This window comes from Hydractinia symbiolongicarpus, chromosome 5 (assembly GCF_029227915.1).
Source record: "Hydractinia symbiolongicarpus strain clone_291-10 chromosome 5, HSymV2.1, whole genome shotgun sequence".
Classification (NCBI taxonomy): domain Eukaryota; kingdom Metazoa; phylum Cnidaria; class Hydrozoa; order Anthoathecata; family Hydractiniidae; genus Hydractinia; species Hydractinia symbiolongicarpus.
In genome coordinates, this window is record NC_079879.1 from 24,384,011 (window position 1) to 24,402,361 (window position 18,351).

The following is an 18,351-nucleotide window of genomic DNA, read 5'->3' on the forward strand; positions in this document are numbered from 1 at the left end:
CACTACTATAAGGACACTGTAATTGTTGCGGACAGAAATATTGAGGTTTTTGCTGAATTTTGCTGAATTTTGTGTCGCAAAATGCAATCTACCTTCGTGAATCGCAATACCCATTGTCGCAAAATTATTAAAAAATTGTCAAATTGCAATAATTTATGTCGCAAAAAAAAACATATTGTAAGCATTAACACCGCCAAAAATTATGTCGCAAAATCAAGATTTCACCTTTAAATCAAAATAAGTTTTGGTCACAACAATTTTTGTCCTTAAGGTGTATTCATTTGCTACCCTAAAAATCAAATAATTTCAGAGATTGTAAATTTTGTTGAAAGTTATTATAACATTTTTTTCTGAATTTAGAACTAAAATATTTTAAATTGATATTTGTTTTGAAGACTCTTTCCTGACTACTGTCACAATTATTTTTTTACTGCGTTTATATTCCGACACACAGAGCATATTTGAACGAATTTTGAACTTCAATTATATTTTATTGATTCTTTTTGTTTAAAAATATAGAGAAAAGGGTTTTTAAATAGCGTGTTTACAAGTAGGACTCGATATATGCTAGGAGGATAGGCGTAGTATAGCAGCGAGGTTTAGGTAACTAAAGATAAGGTATCTTAATTTACAACATGTATAAAGCGGTTCATATGAGGAGGGCTGACATGGTTTGCTGGGTTGACTTAGGGTTGGATGCGGGAGAGAGAAGTGGGTGTTAAATTGACCATTCCATTGACCCGTACGTCATGTTAATTTTATTGTATTATACTTATTATATTATTATTATATTATACTTAGCTGACCTGGTCTGTTCAAATGAAGAACTATGAAGTGAGGATCCACTGCGTTGAGCTAGCTCGTTTCTAATTAGAATAAAATTATATTTTAACTGAGTCCACCTCTGAAAAAAGCCTCTTTATTTTCCCTTGGTAATGACATTATAAAGGATCTTACAAAGCGCAGAAGTAGTGTAGTTAAATCGTTCATTAGAGCCACCCACAAAAACCTTCGCAACTTTTGAAACAAGGAAATCCTTATACCGATTTATTACCTCCTGTTAATATTACAATATGTATTTATAACACTTCAGTAAGAGTGATGTTACCACAGCAACAGCGTACTTGTAAATTGTTTCTTTTTATCATTATATTGATCTTAGATCCGTTGATGTCAATTGATTGATTTAGCACAAAGAATTTATTGTTAGACACAAATTGCTCAAAGTAAATTGATATATAATTCTATCTTTGCTACTCTATCTAGTGGTAGAAATGTTATTTTACAAAGTTTTAAGATTCACTAGTAGCTATAGGAGGGAGAATATGAAGTTTAACCGTTTTCCCGTCCATAAAATAAACACTTAGTTCAGCAAACACACGTCAATATGCCTCCCACTCTTGATTCAGCTCCCTGGCTAATTTGATCATGGTATTTTGAAACAGATCTCGTACTAAAAAAATAATTTATAAAATAATATCTTTGTTTTAAATAGATAATAAAGTGACAGAAATAATCAACAAATTAATATTCCATCCTGGATTAAATGAAATAAGGGAGGAAGAATTTATCTAAAGTTAAATCATGTATCAAGAACCACGAATGGGGTTGCTGCACCCGCCACACACATTTATTTTTGGATCCTTCTATCTTGTGTTGTCCTTGGTTGGAACCATTCTAAACATGGTGGTGTTTAAGATACTACGAGATCCATTTAACAGAACAAGAACAAATACGATATTATTGTCACGTGTGTGTGTTGACATCTTGACTGTCACCTTTTTAGCGCCCTTTTACGCAGCACAGTTATTTAACGGAACAGCTCTAATGAGCGTGGATGTTGACACAGCGAGACGATATTTTACATTCGTGTTATCAAGCGCCTCGTATCTATCACTTGCGGTGATTGCTTACGATAGATGCGTTCTTTTGGCCAATCTTAACAATTATGAAGAATGTATGAATAAAAGAAAGTGTTTACTACTAATCGTACTCGCTTGGTTGATTCCTGTTTCGATTCCATTTTTATACTTTTTAGGCCCTGTTCTATACATGTGCGCTACCGTGATAATGTTCTGTGTGTCTTTCGTTTCGCTTGTCGTGAGCTACCTCAGTATAAAGAAAGCTATGCGAAAACATCGCCAACTTATGGAAAGGCAGGAGAGAGAAGCGACGTTGTATGGAAATGCTTTCAATAACAGAAATACACTGCAGTATAAACGCGAACTGATCCATCTTAAGATTGCTAAAATTGTTTTAATGTTAATTTTTGCTTCTGTTTTGTGCCGGGCAATTCCAGACATTTGGTTTATCTTGGATAGAGTAAATAAATATTTAAACATACTGTCTAAGAGAAACTTACAGATGTTTTACGCCATAGCTTTTATGATGTATCCAGTGAACTCCTGCCTTAATCCAATAATTTATTTTTACAAGAATTCGCAATTTAGAAGAGATTTTCGTCGAGTATTTTGCAATAATACGAAGTGATGCGAGTATGAAAATATGCTATCGAGTTGATTGATACAATATTCATTTGATAATGTTATGGAATTAAAGATCAATAAATAGAGTGTTGGATGAAGACTTTATGAATGACATATATTTGCAGTTTTTGTTGAAAAAAAACAGTTTGTAGAAGACTATACTTATCTCTCCTATGCTACATGATCTCAGTTGGGAGAATAATTATTTTGCACCGAAAACTGTACAAGGAAATTTATATTCAGATTTTAAATATATTTCCCAGTAGAAATCTGTTTTTAAAATTATGTAACAAAGCCAACCATAATCGCCCTTGCAAAATTTAAATATGTTTGGAAGTTAACTTATTATTTACATTTAAAGGGGCTACGGAACGACTGTTGGTTTTTGAATTCAGTGACTTCACGAAAGTCGAGCTATTTTTCCGGCATCTATGTAATTTACAAACTCAAACGTATAAATATATCTAGATTTTTATTTTCTCCAGCCTTGGTCATGCTTTCATCCAGAATGAGTCTCGCTGAAATATTTCTTTGTAATATACTTTTCCAAAAAAAATATTGAACCAGCGAGCAAAGTCGCTGGTCTGTTTATTGCGCAAAATGTAATTGCCGGATTTTAATATGTGCGCGGGATATACGGAATGTGAGCATTTTAACCGGTTCGTAGCCCCTTTAACAACGTACCACAAATTTTCGCGAGTTTAAAAAAATTTGCGACTTCTATTTTTGCGAATCGAAAATTTGGAAAATTGCCACCCACTAAAAACATATTTTTAGAGTAGAATGAAGGACTTTAAAAACAAACTATGAATATGGTTCTTTTATGCAGGTAATAAAACTAACCCGTTTTACATAACGCCGTTTAAAACAAAGTAAAAGCCAAAAAAAATTAATGTTGGATTTTCTTTAGTCATCAGTTGTGTTTTAGAAAAAAAATATTTTCGCGCAGTTTGAAGGAATCGGCTCTGCGTAAGCGAATAAAAGTGGAATACTCTCCAGGGATTATTAAAACCGTTTGTTTATTGACTTTGGTTAAGTCTGTTTCAAATTTCTAAGAAAACTAAAGTGAGGAAGACTATCTGTTTCGAATTTCCTCTTATTTTAAAGCAATTTCTCGTATCGTACACAGCCTTGTCCACAGAAGTTCTTGGTTTTTTGACATCAGGGGTCGTCAAGTAAGTGCTTTGAAATTAGACAGTAAAGCCTGAAGCGTGTACGTTATTTTAAACACTGTTAGGGGCGTTGATTTTGATTTTTTAAAGAGGGAAGTTATTTAGGGGCTTTGTAATTTGAAAGAAGCTCTTATATGATTTAAAAGAAGTCGGCTTTTACTGCAAGTAACACAACGCGGTAGATGATTTTGCACCTAGCGACCCACCAGCAGACATTTAGATATAAAATATGAAAATGTAGTTATTCAATCTTTTGAATAACTACCCAGGATCACTTCTTTAAAAGGGCGGCTTAAAATAATACAGTGATTTCACTGTATTTTAATAAGCCGTCCTTTCTTCTTTAACTGGAAATTCATCGAACAAAGATTTTGTGTATTTTAGAAAGATTCGCATTCAAGAAGAAGTTTGATTTACAAATTTTTTAAGTAACTGGAAGAGATAAAGAGGAAGGATATAAATTGATGGGATTCAGTAATAAGACTTTGTCACATTCTAGGGTCAATTGGTCCCTGTCATTGTGCAAAAAAATCAGTAAAAAATAATGATCAAATCTTAAAAAAGCTGGTAACTAACGGACACAGGTCATTTTATAGGACCTCGCATGTAGGTCAAATAAGACTGGTTAAACGAGTCAAAAAAAGTCACTTTTGCGATTTTTTTACATTTGCATGTCTATAGATGTGTTTTCTTGTGACAAAACGTCTTCATTTTACGTCAAGTGTATCTTTATTATTAAAAAATCTGTGAATATTATTGTTAGCCAATTCACCCTAGGGTCCTGCGTTTTTTGCTACACAGGTGGGTGTACGTAAAAACTGTCATTCGCATGTCAATTATATTTAAGAATGAACGCAATATTAATTATGTTTTTAATCGTTGTACCTAACTGTTAATAGAATAATTTACCTGAGTGATAATAAAGAAAAGATATAATTAAAAAAAAGTATTTCCGGTTTCCACTTAAAAGCTGACCTCTGCAATTAATCGACGCATTGTCGTTAACAGTTTAACGTGTAACTGAAAATATTGTTGTTGTAAATGAAGCGAATGGATTGAATGAACTGAGGGAGGAAGAATTCATTTAAAGTAAAATCATGTATCGAGAACCACGAATGGGGTTGCTGCACCCGCCACACACATTTATTTTTGGATCCTTTTTTGTTGTGTTTTCCTTGGTTGGAACTATTCTAAACATATTGGTGTTAAAGATTTTACGAGCTCCATTTAACAGAACAAGAACAAATACGATATTATTGTCACGTGTACTTGTTGACATATTGACTGGGATTTTTGTAGCACCGCTTTATGCAGTGCAGTTATTCAACAGAGCATCACTTATGAACGTGGATGTTGATATAACGCGACGATATTTTACTTTCGTGCTATCAAGCGCCTCGTATTTAACACTTGCGGTGATTGCTTACGATAGATGTGTTCTTCTGAGTAATCTCAACAATTACGAAGACTGTATGAATAAAAAGAAATGTTTATTATTAATAGGATTTTCTTGGCTAATTCCTGTTGCAATTCCATTTTTAGACTTCTTAGGAGCTGTGCCATACATATGCGGTACCGTGATAATGTTTTTTGTGTCTTTTATTTCATTGATCGTGAGCTATATCAGTATAAAGAAAGCTATGCAAAAACATCGCCAATTCATGCAGAGACAGGACAGGGAAGCAACATTGCATAGAAATGCTTTCAATAATAGATACACACAGCAGTATAAACGAGAACTAATTCATCTTAAGCTTGCTAAAATGGTGTTAATGTTAATTTTTGCTTACTTTTTGTGTATGGTATTTGCAGACATTTGGTTTATCTTGGATAGAGTAAATAAATATTTGAACATACTTTCTGAGAAAAACTTACAGATTTATTACGTAATAGCCGTTATGATGTATCCAGTGAACTCCTGCCTAAACCCAATAATTTATTTTTACAAGAATTCGCAATTTAGAAGAGATTTTCGTCGATTATTTTGCATGAAGACAAATTAAGGCGGGTAAATGGAGAAATGTCACCTGCAAGAAACATGCATAGTATGGTTAGATCGTCAAATTGAATAAAGTTTTTAAAACATCTTTTCACAGGTTGTGTTAGAAAGACGATGTGTCAAACTTGATTCTGACACTCAAGAAAAAGGGTTTTGTTATTTTGGACAGAAAATTATACTATGAAGTTTGTATGAAGATTTTAATGTTTTAGAGTTTTGCAATGTATAATGTACGTTGTGAAGTCATGAAATAACTAAGGCCTTGTTGTATTGATGTGAAGTGCCTTGTATACGTTGTTTCTCTCACCTACAACCCTGGAAAAGGTTTATTTTTATACCCCCCCCCCCCCCGCCCAAATTTCCCTAACGTCAATTTTAACTACCCCTAAGGCCTTAAAGTACTTCTGTTGCCATCATGGAAGCATATTTTATCTTTAACATTGATTTTGGAAGGAGGAGAAAGCCCAAAATATTTTACTAGCCTTAAAATGGCTGGTTTTTCTAGCGATGTTGGATCAGTAATTAAGTCCATTTCTCTGTTTTAAGTACTTAAAATATTACACCGTTAATCATCAACACAATTGGCCGCAATAAATTCGAAATATAATACAGTTTACAGTAGTATATTGCTTTACTATATAAAGTGAGCAATAACGCGTTTTCTTTTGCAAAAGTGACGTCACTGTGAAATTCTGCCGAAACTTCTGCATGTCAAAATTTTTACCGGGAAGTAGCAACTATCTCTTCCTCAAATCCACTTTGTCTTTATTTAATGACGTCCGAAAGAATGCAAATGAAATATTCTTCTAAGCACGTATCTTAAATGTGTTGCTAACACCAGTGGGAAATGTTTATCCATTGTACCTTGTTTTAATTGCTGTAGATGAATCCATTGACATCAGATTCATTGCAATCAATTTTGTGCAGTCAAAGACATTTAAACAGTTCAGTGACCTTTCCATTGTTGAATTGAATCATAAAGTTCTCTTTTAATTTCTGGATGCTTTGAAAACAAAATGAACGGATTAATACAAGGATTTGTCAAAACCATCGCCAATGAAACTAAATAAAAAAGCTGAGAATTTTTCAGATTCATTACAGGATAATTAGTTTCAACTATGTTGACCAGAATCCAAATGTTCGACAATAGCATACTGCAGAAATTGGTTATAATGAGTAATGATACCAGTCTTGACAGTTTAACATGGACTAATTCTCTTCTCTGCTGCTCCTTATATCTGTTATTGATTGTATTTTCGTACAACGTAGCTTCGCGTTGATGCTTCAACATGATTTCATTATGTTTCTTGACTGCTCTCTTTATAAAATAAAAACTTAAAATCAACGCTACAAAAGAACCCAGCGTTACCAACAAAGCTACAGCTAGATATAGATGGCGACCAAGAAACGCTAGACAAGGTATTACAGCGGGACAAATCCATGCGAATGTCACTAATAACAAGCAGTTTCTTCTGGTCATAAACGATTCGTAATCGTTTAGTCTAGTCAGTAAAATACATCGATCAAATGCAATGATAACCAGAGATAAAAGGGAAGTCCCTGTAAGGGATACTATAATATAACGTCTTAGAAAGTCGATGTAGCAATTAGTGATGGCAAAGCGACTAAATAATTGCCAAGCAGAGATTGGTGCAGCTATCAATCCTTCAAAGATATTGGCTAATACTAAGGATGCTAAAATCCGATTGGTTTGAGTTTTGAAAAGCGGCCGTCTGAGAATCTTTAACACAATAACATTCGAAATTGTTCCAACCAATGAAAAAGCAATAAATAATCCACCAAAGATAAACGTAATTGGTGGAGTTAATAACGACATAGTCGGTTTGCAATGCATCTTTCTTTTTTAAAAAATTTTACGAAGATTTTCTGTTCTTCGCTTCAATAAAAATTTGAGTTGCACAAAGCAAATAAAAGATTGAAAATAAGATACTAGTAAAATCAAACTTATAAAATATTAAATCTTGTTATTTAAATTAGCAAATATACTTATATGTTAAGTTTGCTCTTTCTTCTGCTAATAAGTTTTTCTATTAAATCATTTATTTAATTATTTTTTTGAACTTTGATAGGGGGAAAAGAATTTTTGACACTTTAGAATTATATAAGTCCGCTATAATAGTTGTCATTAGTTCAGAGATGGAGACAAAATGTTACATAATACCAACTTGTTGAGAAGCACTAGTAACTAAATGTCATCAAAAAAATGAAACAAAATCAGTTTTTGATTGTCAACAACTCATTATAAACTTTTATTGTTTAACCGCTAACTCCACGACTAATATTTCGGTCGAAAAATTTCAACTAGAAATTCACAAGTACAAAAAACAGAATATGAATTTTGATACACGACAACTTGTGCTCCTTTTTCTAATCTATCTTTATCGTAAACAAATGTAACAAAGAAATCTGAAATACTAAATTACACTTGCCTATCTATTGTCCATTGTTGTGTATTTTCTTCCCGCGCTTTTTAATTGGTGAAATTAACAAATTGATATTATTTCTTCCCGCGCTTGAATGAAATAAACAACAAACTTTTGTGACAAAACAGACAATACACTTTTGCGCTTTATTTTGTTATTTTTGTTTCTTTTTTTTAGTCTCTTTTATTTTATCAAGTTGTTCAAGTTATTATACTTTTTAAAGCTTCTGCGTTGGGCATGTCACAAATTTCTCTTAAGAAAAGTCAATTTCTACGTCTTCTGATTGGACAAAAAATATTTTGCCACTCATATCTGAGTAGCAATATTTCTCGAACAGAAGAAAAAGAAAATTTGAAGTAAGAAATTACCAATGAATGTTCAGAATGTTATTTTTCCGAAATTTTCCGAGCAGAAGGTGGCGTGGGATCAGTCTTTTTATAAGTACAGACGTAACCTATTATTCATAACAAATACTCTTTTGTGCTTAATTGTAGGAGAAGGTCAATAGAACTTTTTCGAATTTTTCACCCCTAAAATCATTTTATAATGACCCCCCATTTTATTGAAATCTGAGAATGAGACCCACCTCCTCATTTTATTATGACCACCCCACTTTAAGAAATTTTCCCCGGAGTACCCACCCCCCTGCATATTCGACTCCTCCTACAATTAAGCACAAAAGAGTACGATGTAAATTGTGTGAAGTAGTTGGCCAACAGAGTCAATGACGCAGCCAAACTAATAATTCATACTTATCAGTGCAGACTCTATAAAAAAGTTTCGGCAAATTATTGCCTTGCTTATTCCGAACGCTAACATAAAGGTGCGTGTTGAAATTTTTACAAAACCTCGTAGGGAGAACAAAAGTAGAACAATAACAATACCACTGGGTAAGATGGCTGCTCCAATAAGGCTGCGCCTTGTGGAGCGGGTTCAGCATCTGAAAAATTGATTGTGGGAATTCGATTTGATATGATATATCATAGAGAACAACAAATTTAATTATAAACTTAATAGCAATAAATTTTATATTTGGTACTAATTTTTATAAAAAATGTCAAAGAAGTTCAGTTTAGGGTCCAGCGGCCTTTCCGGTTCCAGACTTTATTTCCTATTTTATTTATCAAATTTAGTAATTGTTTTTATGGGCGCAGCGCTCTTTATGGAGAGTAGCAGGGTCATCGCCTCTTCACCTTTAAGTAAAAAGGCTATGAACACAAGGTTGGCAATTATGTAGTAGTATTTAAATTACTTAAAAATTAGTTATATCTTCGACAAACAACAAAAAACCTTTCACAACATTTCACAAAAACGAAAAAGCCAACATTCTCGCATTTATAGTATAGTTGAAAAACTAAAATCTCAAATGCGAAACAACAGGTTTTTATATTTATAGCGATTCTTTAAATTTCCATCTGCTACACATTTTTATAAGCTTATTGTTTTCTCTATACAACCTCTAATTAAACCCTTACGTCGGCGCAGATTTTATGGAACCTTAAAAGATCCAATTAAAAATTCTATAAAAAATAAAAAAAAAACATTCAAACGCTTAATGGCGTCTAAACAACAGGCGAATCATCAATCATGAGATGGGAAATATTGCGTTGTTTTTTCCTAAAACTCTATAAATTAGCGTAAATAGCCAATCTGACCTTTGTGTCTTTCTTTTTTTACCTGTCAGGACGCGAGAGCGCAAAAATGTGTAAACACAGCTACGCATCTAATCACTAAAGGACCAAATGCAATTTCTATAAGCAAAGAACAATGAGATCTCGCAGTGAGATTAAAGATGGCTTCCAGTTTTTAGGGCGATATAAATATAAGCACAAAAGCACGCGCTTTGGGCTAAAATTCTTCTGCTACACGAAATTATATGTTGCGTTGTTTTTAAAGAACGATTTACTGTTCAGGTAAAAGATTTGAATTATTTACCAATGTTGAGATTTCTCTTTTCTTATAAGAAACATGGATGTTGTGTATGATGATTTTTGCACCAGGACGGCAATGCGAATATAGCATATAATTGTAGCATATTTTGCATATAAAAATAAAAAAAAAACAAATCTGGGGTGCAAAGTGGACTGGTCAATAGAGAAGATTGTGTAGATGAATTCAATAACATAAGTTATTTCTACCAATCTGATTTTAATGCAAACCTTCTATTAATGCAACTGGTTGGTCCTTCAAGTTTCTTACGTGGTCAGGGGGGGGGGGGGGGGGGGGGGTTAAACATTACTGAATCATAATCCAAAATTGTAGAAACATAAGCGAATGAAGAAAGAGAGTTTTTCGGAAATCATGAAAGTGATAAAGCCTCTTCTCGTAATGCCAGTCACAACAAAAAGATCATTTTCGGCTTTGAAGTGTATAAAAACATAGTTGCACTTAACCATGACAGACAACAGACTAAATCACCTGGTTGACATGTTTAAAAGCACAGAACAAATTATTTGGATATGATTTTCATTAGGCAACATTTCATAAGAAAAATTATTGAGAGGAATGATCCCCAAAATGCGAGTACCCAAACAAATCTTTAGCTGTTGTTTACTTGGCATACTGTAAAAAGTTTTGTGTAAGAAATTAAAATTCTTGTTTCTTTGTTGTTCAATCTAAAGGTACTTCCAAAGCCTTATGCCTATAAATTTAGGCCGCAACCCCCCTTCTCCCTTAAAACAAAATGGCTTTTACGGCACTGAATTCAGGGACAGAGTTAGCTGTAAAGTTTTTGAACATAAGAAAATGGAGAGTGAGCACTTCCTAAAACAAAGTGGAAGGATGACAAGAAGTTATGTGTTTAAAACAACTAATTCCATTTTGTCAGGAATGCCAGAACTAAAATAAGTAAACAGGAAATTTATAGAGGAAAATTGGGTAATATTTACATAGTCCCCGAAATCTTTGCCCCTGTTATTATTAGTAAAAGAAAGGTCTGTACGGTGACAGGTGGAATAAATGTCGTCAATTTTTGACGCTGTTACCGTACATACAATTAAGCAAGGTAGTTACACAAATGTTTCCTATTTTATTTACATATTTTATTTAATTTGTTCACATTTAAAGAATTAAACTCATTTTCCCAGTTTTTACAATATACAACATTGTCGTGTTCTCAGCTTCGTGTTAGCGATAGCGTGAGGTTTTTTGAGGGTTACATTACAAGGAATACATAATTTGTACATTTTCTAATAAGCTAGCTTGTCAACTCTTTAGACATATTTATTTGATTGTTTAACCAGCTATATGAAATAACCACTGTTCATTATTAAAAATTATTAAATCGACTGAATAAATAGCTAAAAAAATGTAATATGTATTTAATCTAAAAACCTTTTCTCACAAACTGTTGTAAACTGCTTTTATGTCGATTCCGCCTCTCGCTGCTCTTCAAAGTTGCTAACTATCTCTGATTCTTGTTTTCCACATTACATTGGTAACAGTCAAGATAGGAAAAATGTTAATGTTGATATTTTAGTATCAGATCAACAGCTTCTTTCAAGTTGTCAACATAACCGTCTGGTTTGACAGTTAAATGTGGTTCGTCGGTTGATCTAAATATAATTCAATGATTGGTTAACAAGTGACGCAATATGGTGATGCATGAGATTTCACCTTCACTTAACAAAATAATTGCGGTATATTTTGTAATACGCACGCCTTTCGTATTTTCCTTTAAACAAAATATGGAAAAAATATTGTAGAACTGATTTATGGAATCTTCCACAACTCCTGTGAAATAAACATAGTTTTTTGCAGTTCGCTTTGAAAAATATCTGTCGCGCATCGCTGCTAGCAAACATATTCATTCCATGGCGACTCCCCCACCTGTATTTTCCTGTGCGCACTTGCACACCACGCATACCACAATTTTGTGCACCGCCAACATCACCAACAATGTCATCCCCAATCATCATTCCCTGGATATGAGAAAGTGACAAAAATACTGAAATAATAACTTTACATAGACTCATCTAGGGAGATATACTTCTGAACTTGTGAAGTCAATGCGAAGAAAACAAAAAATATTGGCTAATCAACAGATACACCAAATTTTTAACCAATCCATGAGAATGTTTAAAACCGTCAAAATGGTAGCCAAATTGCTACTTTGTGCTAAAGATGCACGAACTAGCGATGCCGGGAATATGTACGAAATAAGTCCTATTTTCACCGAGTAACGGCTCGTTTATCATAATATAAAACCAAGCAATCTTAGTAATTACTAAGCATTCTGTGTGAATGATAATTGGCACCCACCTCGCTAGGAGTCACACCCATGTCGTTTAAAGCTGTTTTAAAATAATCTTCAGACGGTTTTCCAACAATGGTTGGTGTAACATTGCACGAAAACTGAAAGGAAGAAGACATATTATATTTATTATAATTTAATACTAAGAAATGGATTCAGGTACACCTACCTCAAGCGCTTTAGAAAATGCTCCAACATCCAGTACAAGTTGGTCATTTTCTTTGTAAAACTTTCTAAAAATGAAAAATGAAAAAAAATTTACGCCGTAAATATTATAACACCTAGTCTCTATTAAACACCTGTTTCCCATACACGCCCTCCACCCCTTCAAAAAATTAATATTTACTAAAAACCAAGTCTCTATTAAACACCCGTCCCTAAAAAATTAATTTAAATAATTTTAATAAACACCTGGCACCTGGTCTTTAATAAACGATTCCCTTTTTTTATTGAGAAAGAGCGTTTATTACAGTTTTCCCACTGAAGTAATTTATTTGCGTAGAATTTATGATGAAAATATAGGTACGTACTAAATAAATGTTCAAAATTCTTGGTTTTCAATAAACGCCTGGTGTCTATTTAACGCCCGCTTCTAATAAAAGCCTCCCTATAATCTCGAAATTAAATAGGTGTTTACTGGAGATTTTTTAAACCGTTTTTATCAGGAACTGAAGATATTTTTAATAATGTGGAGTTTAAAGTTTCTTAGCTTCAAATTTTTCTTAACTAAGCCAATTAAATTGATTATCGATAATATTCAATAAACGTAATTAACTTTCTACCCACAATTCTACAAAAATTTACCCATAACCCATTGTGATCAAGACAGGATGGTTCATCAATACATGGAACGCCTCGTTTAGTGCATCATACGTGAAGTTTTTCCCAGCATCACCAATAACAACACAATTCGGATTTGCATGATCGAATTCATTAAAGACATCTCTCGCATTATCATGAAGTATTGTATATGGACGGAGATTTCTTTTATGCAAAATGTTTTTGACAGCTGGGATGGGCGAGAATACTTCATGTGCTTCCACAGGAAAACCAAGTGAGCGAAGACGCTCCACTACTTTCTCTTGCGATAGCTGTGATTCATTTGTACAGAAGCGAAGAGGAATCGAAGCAGATTTTAGTCTAGTAAAAACAAAATTTACTGAAAATGAGGTTAATTAGTAGGCTGAAATCGCAAAATATTTACAACACAAAAACGATTCAAAAATTGCAAAAAGGACAACGACGATTCTATACTTTAAAACACATCACCATTAGGGAAATAAAATTTATGGTTTTTCCGAAAAAAACACAAACAGCACCACAGTCAAGTTTACAAAATACGCGCCCGTTAAAAGGTTGATTGGTGGCATATTAATCTAAATTACACATGTTAAAGTCATTACACAAATTGTTCAACATACCTTTGCACAGCATCTAATGACCCATCTATTAATTTGGGACCAGCATCGGTACTGTTAATCAACACGCCATAAATATCCAAGAGTAAACCTTTCAATGGATGTTGTAACCAAGATGGACATGACATGATGTGTTTATAGTTTTACTGAATCTTCTACAAGTAATACTAGTTACACGAGTTTTAGAAACTTTGTTCCTTACGCAGAGGTCCTGGGGACAAGGTTGGTGTTAAAAGTATAGGAGTCACTGACGTCTGGATATAGCTACTTATTAGTAACGCTCTTGATGGTCGTTTTGTATTTATAGATATATAGTTTACCTTACATGCTTTCCGCTTTAAACACCTACAGTGATCAGTTTTTCGGGTTTTTTTTGTACTGCAGTACACAGCTTATCTAGCATATTAGAAAACGCTAAAACTACGGAAGCCGTGCAAGCACGAAAAACCTTATAACGGACACCTGCCTAAAACACCATTGCTAAAGTGCTAAGTTGCCATGGTAGTTAGATGATTTTAGAAAAGGTCAGGAAACCAAGAAGCTTTTTCGGGAGCCACCATAACGAGGCTTTATAATTCAATTAAGCGAGGTTAAGACTACCCTGTTCGTAAAATAAAATATCAAGGACGTACCCACTTTTAAAAACCACCCAAAACTGGTTCTCTATTAGTTCCAATATTTATAACAAAGTGATTTTTGTCATCTTGATTGACTTGCAAAAATTTTTGTCAACTAAATGTATAATTTATTACCTAATTTCATTGATTTTCGCTAGCCGATTAGAATCTTTTTCCTGGTATGCACAAAATACTTCGCCTACCTTAGATCCAGCTTAACATAATATGTCGTCCTAGAATTATCTTCTTACATCTTTTCCTTTGCGAGAAAACTAATTTTTGATAAAAATAATTATACAACTGGTGTTACAAAATTATGAAATGAATGTTTATGTTTTCATTCTGAAGAAAACTTTCATCCACCGCAATCATCGTTTACGCAATCTTCTTTTAGCTTCTTTCATTCCAAAATGTTATCATAAAAACTTATTCGAATCAAGACTAAATACTTTTTTGTAAACTGAGCATAAATTTAATTCTTTCTGTGTTACTTGCTTTTAAGGAGTATTCTGCAGGATATAAAGCAGCGCCCATGTGAATGTCATTTCTACGATAAACCATATCAGATTGGCGGCTAGATCGCGCTGAACAATGGAACTCTTTAGCCCCACTTCCACTTAAAATACGTTCTACATTTCGTTCGTTGATTCCACCACCTGTAATAAGAAAAGATTTACGAGTTTATTAGATGTAGACGAGAGAAAGCAGATCGCATGTGTCGTTTAGACATACTGACACTTTTAGAACTTGTAAGCGTTATTTATCACTGAGAATAGGTTTTATTAACGCGAACTACTTCCAGTCTGTTTAGTTAATTCTTAGTAATGACTTTTAGAGAGCTCGCTGATTTGAACATCAAGGGGATTATTATGGTCAAGGATTTGATATAGGTTGCAAATAAATTAGCTAGTTAGAGCTAAATTACATGATCATTTTAAATCGAATGCTGACGAGCTAACGATAATCTTTTGATTTACGCCAGTCAATTTTTGCCGATGTTTAAGATCTTATATATATATATTGCTAATGAAGTGGTGCATATATTGCTAATGAAGTGGTACATATATTGCTAAATAAGTGGTACATATATTGCTAAATAAGTGGTACATATATTGCTAATGAAGTGGTACATATATTGCTAATGAAGTGGTACATATATTGCTAATGAAGTGGTACATATATTGCTAATGAAGTGGTACATATATTGCTAAATAAGTGGTACATATATTGCTAATGAAGTGGTACATATATTGCTAAATAAGTGGTACATATATTGCTAAATAAGTGGTATATATATTGCTAATGAAGTGGTATATATATTGCTAATGAAGTAAAAATAAAATACCTGGTACGATTGTAATTCTACCGTTAGCCTAAAAAATGATTATGCAAACAAATAAACAAAAAAATCTCCCAAAACACACTCAATAAAACATTTGCGCGTTAAACTAATTCACTTCACGTTTAGAAGACGTAAAAATACCACGGCCAGTAAAGAAGTCAAAATACATGAACAATCGAGTCAAACTAGACGTATAACAACATTTCAGTGTATTTACTAATATCTTGGCTACCTTTTTCACGTAATGAGTTAAATTCGGTAGACCTTCCAAACAAGTTGATTCCATTCCGCTTGTAAGAATACGAGTAAAGCCAAGGCTTATAACATCTTCCAATGCTTTGTCGCCGTCACACACGACATCAAATGCTGAAACAATCAAACAAACAAAATGCTAGTATAGTAATGGAAATACTTTTCGCTTTTTTGAGTACGAAAGCGCACTATTTCCACTTTTTCGCCAGGTCATTACAATTGTTTCAATGTTTTAATTCCATAAGTACACCTAAAACATTTAAGACGAAATCCAAGACGCACATATCAAAGTGCTCAATATTGAGCAATGTTTACGAGCTCTTGCCTGCGCTGTTTGCTTCAAAAGTAAAAATTATTTTTTTAACTTTTTTGAAAGCACTGAAAGAGCCTGCGGTGAATAGCGTACTACAGATTTTTACCAATGAGTTTGTGCGACATTTCTGTTTTTAGTAGATATTGTACCGCTCAAAAACAAGATCGCACAGCTCCAAGAACATTGTTCTTTGTGATTGAAGTGGACTTTCGGCTTTAGTTACCTCTATGGAAGGTGACAGGTTTTGGTTTGCACAGATCTAAAAATATATAAGTGATATGATTTAGACTGTGTAGTTAAACTATGTTGAAAAAAATCACAAATGTCCTTTAAGTTGGTTGGAATATTAAGGTGTAACTACTCACCAATCAGTTCTTTATTTCTAGTTAAATCAATTTCACCATCTCTAGAAGAAAAACACTTACATGCATTGTACCCTTATTGAAAAGATAAAAAAGTCCGGTGTGAAAAATCGCAAGCTAATAGAACGAATTTCGTAGGACAAGTCATTTTATATATTGCAGAATACAAGAAGGACTTGTCAAAGATCGCTAATCAAAATTGAGCCCCATCCAACGTATAGTTTATTGTAAAAATTCAAGGAAATTCTAAACTATACTCTTCGGCCATCATTCGCCAAATTAAATCAACGTCTAGTTAAGAACAAAATTCATCAATTGTGATTGGCGAATATTGTATGCTTTGCGTGAATTAATTCTGCCGAATCGAATCGAAAATGTAGATTGAATTTGACAATTGATTAAAAATTTTGAAAATCAAGTTATATTTAGTAAAGAAAAATCTGCAAGATTGCAATATATCGTTCATTCACTATCAATTATTTTGACGAAAAATGCGCCCCAAAGCCACATGATCAAAGTTGTTTAACACAAAATCAAATCTACACCAAATATTCTTCTCTTATAGCACATGGTTAAAAATGTCGTAAGAAGTCCTGATTACTTAAAAAAAGAAACAAAAATAAAAAACAAGGATTCCTTACTTTGTTAAAATACCGAACACAAAGCCGTCTGCATTATGTTGTTTAAATATCTTCACATTAGTTTTCATTACTTCGAACTCTGTGTCGGAGTAGAGAAAGTCTCCACCACGTGGTCGAATCATGACAAAAACAGGTATGGAAGTTTTCTTCTTAACAATTTGGAAAACACCTAACGAGAAACATAAATTCGTCTGAAGAAAGGACTCAAATCATTTCAAAACATAGAAGAGAGGGTCGTTGTACGCAACTCTGATCTCGTACAACATTTATTACTGTACAGCATATACACAGAAGAGTGTTGGCTGATATGCTTCATAAATTTAAGAAACAGTTTATACAAACAAACAAACAACAAACAAAGAAACGCAACATACAAAGTAAATACACTAACTGACCTAATGAGGGAGTTGTCCCACCTTCCATTAAATTACTACACAACTCAACTCTGCTGGCACCTGTTATAAAAAACAGTAAATACTGGAGGAATAGTTTTTAGTTAAATTCTTTAAAAATGTTTTTTTTTAAATCATTCTAAAACAAAACACGTGTCTAGAATTCAATAGTAGATAATTATTTATGTTCGTTAGCAAACATATTTCGCTGTTAGATTTCTCGTTCAAAAAAATAAAAGTAAATTTCCTTGTCATATGGCAACTTCAACTCACATAAAGGCGAACTACTCTGATTACCTACCTGCATTTTCTGCATTGATTGCTGATTCAACTGAGTCGATACAAATTTCCATAACAACACATTTATTCCAGTTGTGCAGGTTGATTTTAAAAATTAGATCTAAATCTATCAAAACGAGTACAAACGCGTCAAAATGAATTTTACCATACAACTACAATATGTACGACATGACAATATGACAAGGTATTTAAGATGCAAAATAGTTATAGTCCGTGCATAACCAAATTGTTGGAAGAACCCTTTCGTTACCTTCTTAGCATTCAATCTATACCAGTTATTTCAGTTGTTCTTTTCTGAGTTGTAACAGATAGAGTTAGTCTAGATCGCGCAAGTTCAGGCAGGGCAAACAAGGGGTCCTCA

General features: G+C 33.3%; 3 protein-coding genes across 5 annotated transcripts; all 3 read right to left on the reverse strand.

Moving 5' to 3' along the window:
* Nucleotides 1-6,050: 6,050 nt before the first annotated feature.
* Nucleotides 6,051-10,268, reverse strand: LOC130645563 (5-hydroxytryptamine receptor 1-like). Its single transcript, XM_057451591.1, has one exon. It carries the CDS (start codon nt 7,510-7,512, stop codon nt 6,604-6,606), a length of 909 nt encoding a protein of 302 aa, XP_057307574.1. The 5' UTR covers nt 7,513-10,268; the 3' UTR covers nt 6,051-6,603.
* A 1,121-nt stretch (nt 10,269-11,389) lies between these two features.
* Nucleotides 11,390-14,035, reverse strand: LOC130645562 (phospholysine phosphohistidine inorganic pyrophosphate phosphatase-like). Of its 2 annotated transcripts, XM_057451590.1 has the most exons (6): nt 13,775-14,035; nt 13,158-13,493; nt 12,523-12,586; nt 12,362-12,454; nt 11,930-12,021; nt 11,390-11,655 (listed from the first exon to the last, which is right to left on the reverse strand). In XM_057451590.1, the coding sequence occupies exons 1-6, from the start codon at nt 13,897-13,899 to the stop codon at nt 11,562-11,564; spliced, it is 804 nt and encodes a 267-aa protein (XP_057307573.1). In that variant the 5' UTR covers nt 13,900-14,035; the 3' UTR covers nt 11,390-11,561. The 2 variants fall into 2 exon arrangements, with proteins under 2 accessions (XP_057307573.1, XP_057307572.1); XM_057451589.1 differs by lacking the exon at nt 11,390-11,655 and having other exon boundaries at nt 11,687-12,021.
* A 578-nt stretch (nt 14,036-14,613) lies between these two features.
* On the reverse strand, nt 14,614-18,116 carry LOC130645565 (copper homeostasis protein cutC homolog). Of its 2 annotated transcripts, none has more exons than XM_057451593.1 (8): nt 17,964-18,101; nt 17,694-17,753; nt 17,299-17,467; nt 16,661-16,701; nt 16,519-16,554; nt 15,963-16,096; nt 15,734-15,761; nt 14,614-15,044 (listed from the first exon to the last, which is right to left on the reverse strand). In XM_057451593.1, exons 1-8 carry the CDS (start codon nt 18,004-18,006, stop codon nt 14,830-14,832), a joined length of 726 nt encoding a protein of 241 aa, XP_057307576.1. In that variant the 5' UTR covers nt 18,007-18,101; the 3' UTR covers nt 14,614-14,829. The 2 variants fall into 2 exon arrangements, with proteins under 2 accessions (XP_057307576.1, XP_057307575.1); XM_057451592.1 differs by having other exon boundaries at nt 14,615-15,044; nt 17,992-18,116.
* Between the last annotated feature and the right edge of the window lie 235 nt (nt 18,117-18,351).

What these genes read in the sequence shown, in the direction of transcription:
- LOC130645563 (XM_057451591.1), bottom strand. Translation starts at nt 7,512, where the DNA reads ATGCATTGCAAACCGACTATGTCGTTATTAACTCCACCAATTACGTTT.
- LOC130645562 (XM_057451589.1), bottom strand. Translation starts at nt 13,899, where the DNA reads ATGTCATGTCCATCTTGGTTACAACATCCATTGAAAGGTTTACTCTTG. An exon ending in CATTTTCTAAAGCGCTTGAG is followed by an intron (nt 12,455 to 12,522) that starts GTAGGTGTACCT and finishes TCTTCCTTTCAG; the next exon opens with TTTTCGTGCAATGTTACACC. An exon ending in TGGGTGTGACTCCTAGCGAG is followed by an intron (nt 12,022 to 12,361) that starts GTGGGTGCCAAT and finishes TCTCATATCCAG; the next exon opens with GGAATGATGATTGGGGATGA.
- LOC130645565 (XM_057451592.1), bottom strand. Translation starts at nt 18,043, where the DNA reads ATGGAAATTTGTATCGACTCAGTTGAATCAGCAATCAATGCAGAAAAT. An exon ending in AATCAATGCAGAAAATGCAG is followed by an intron (nt 17,754 to 17,991) that starts GTAGGTAATCAG and finishes TTTTTATAACAG; the next exon opens with GTGCCAGCAGAGTTGAGTTG. An exon ending in TAGAATTACAATCGTACCAG is followed by an intron (nt 15,045 to 15,733) that starts GTATTTTATTTT and finishes TTCTTATTACAG; the next exon opens with GTGGTGGAATCAACGAACGA.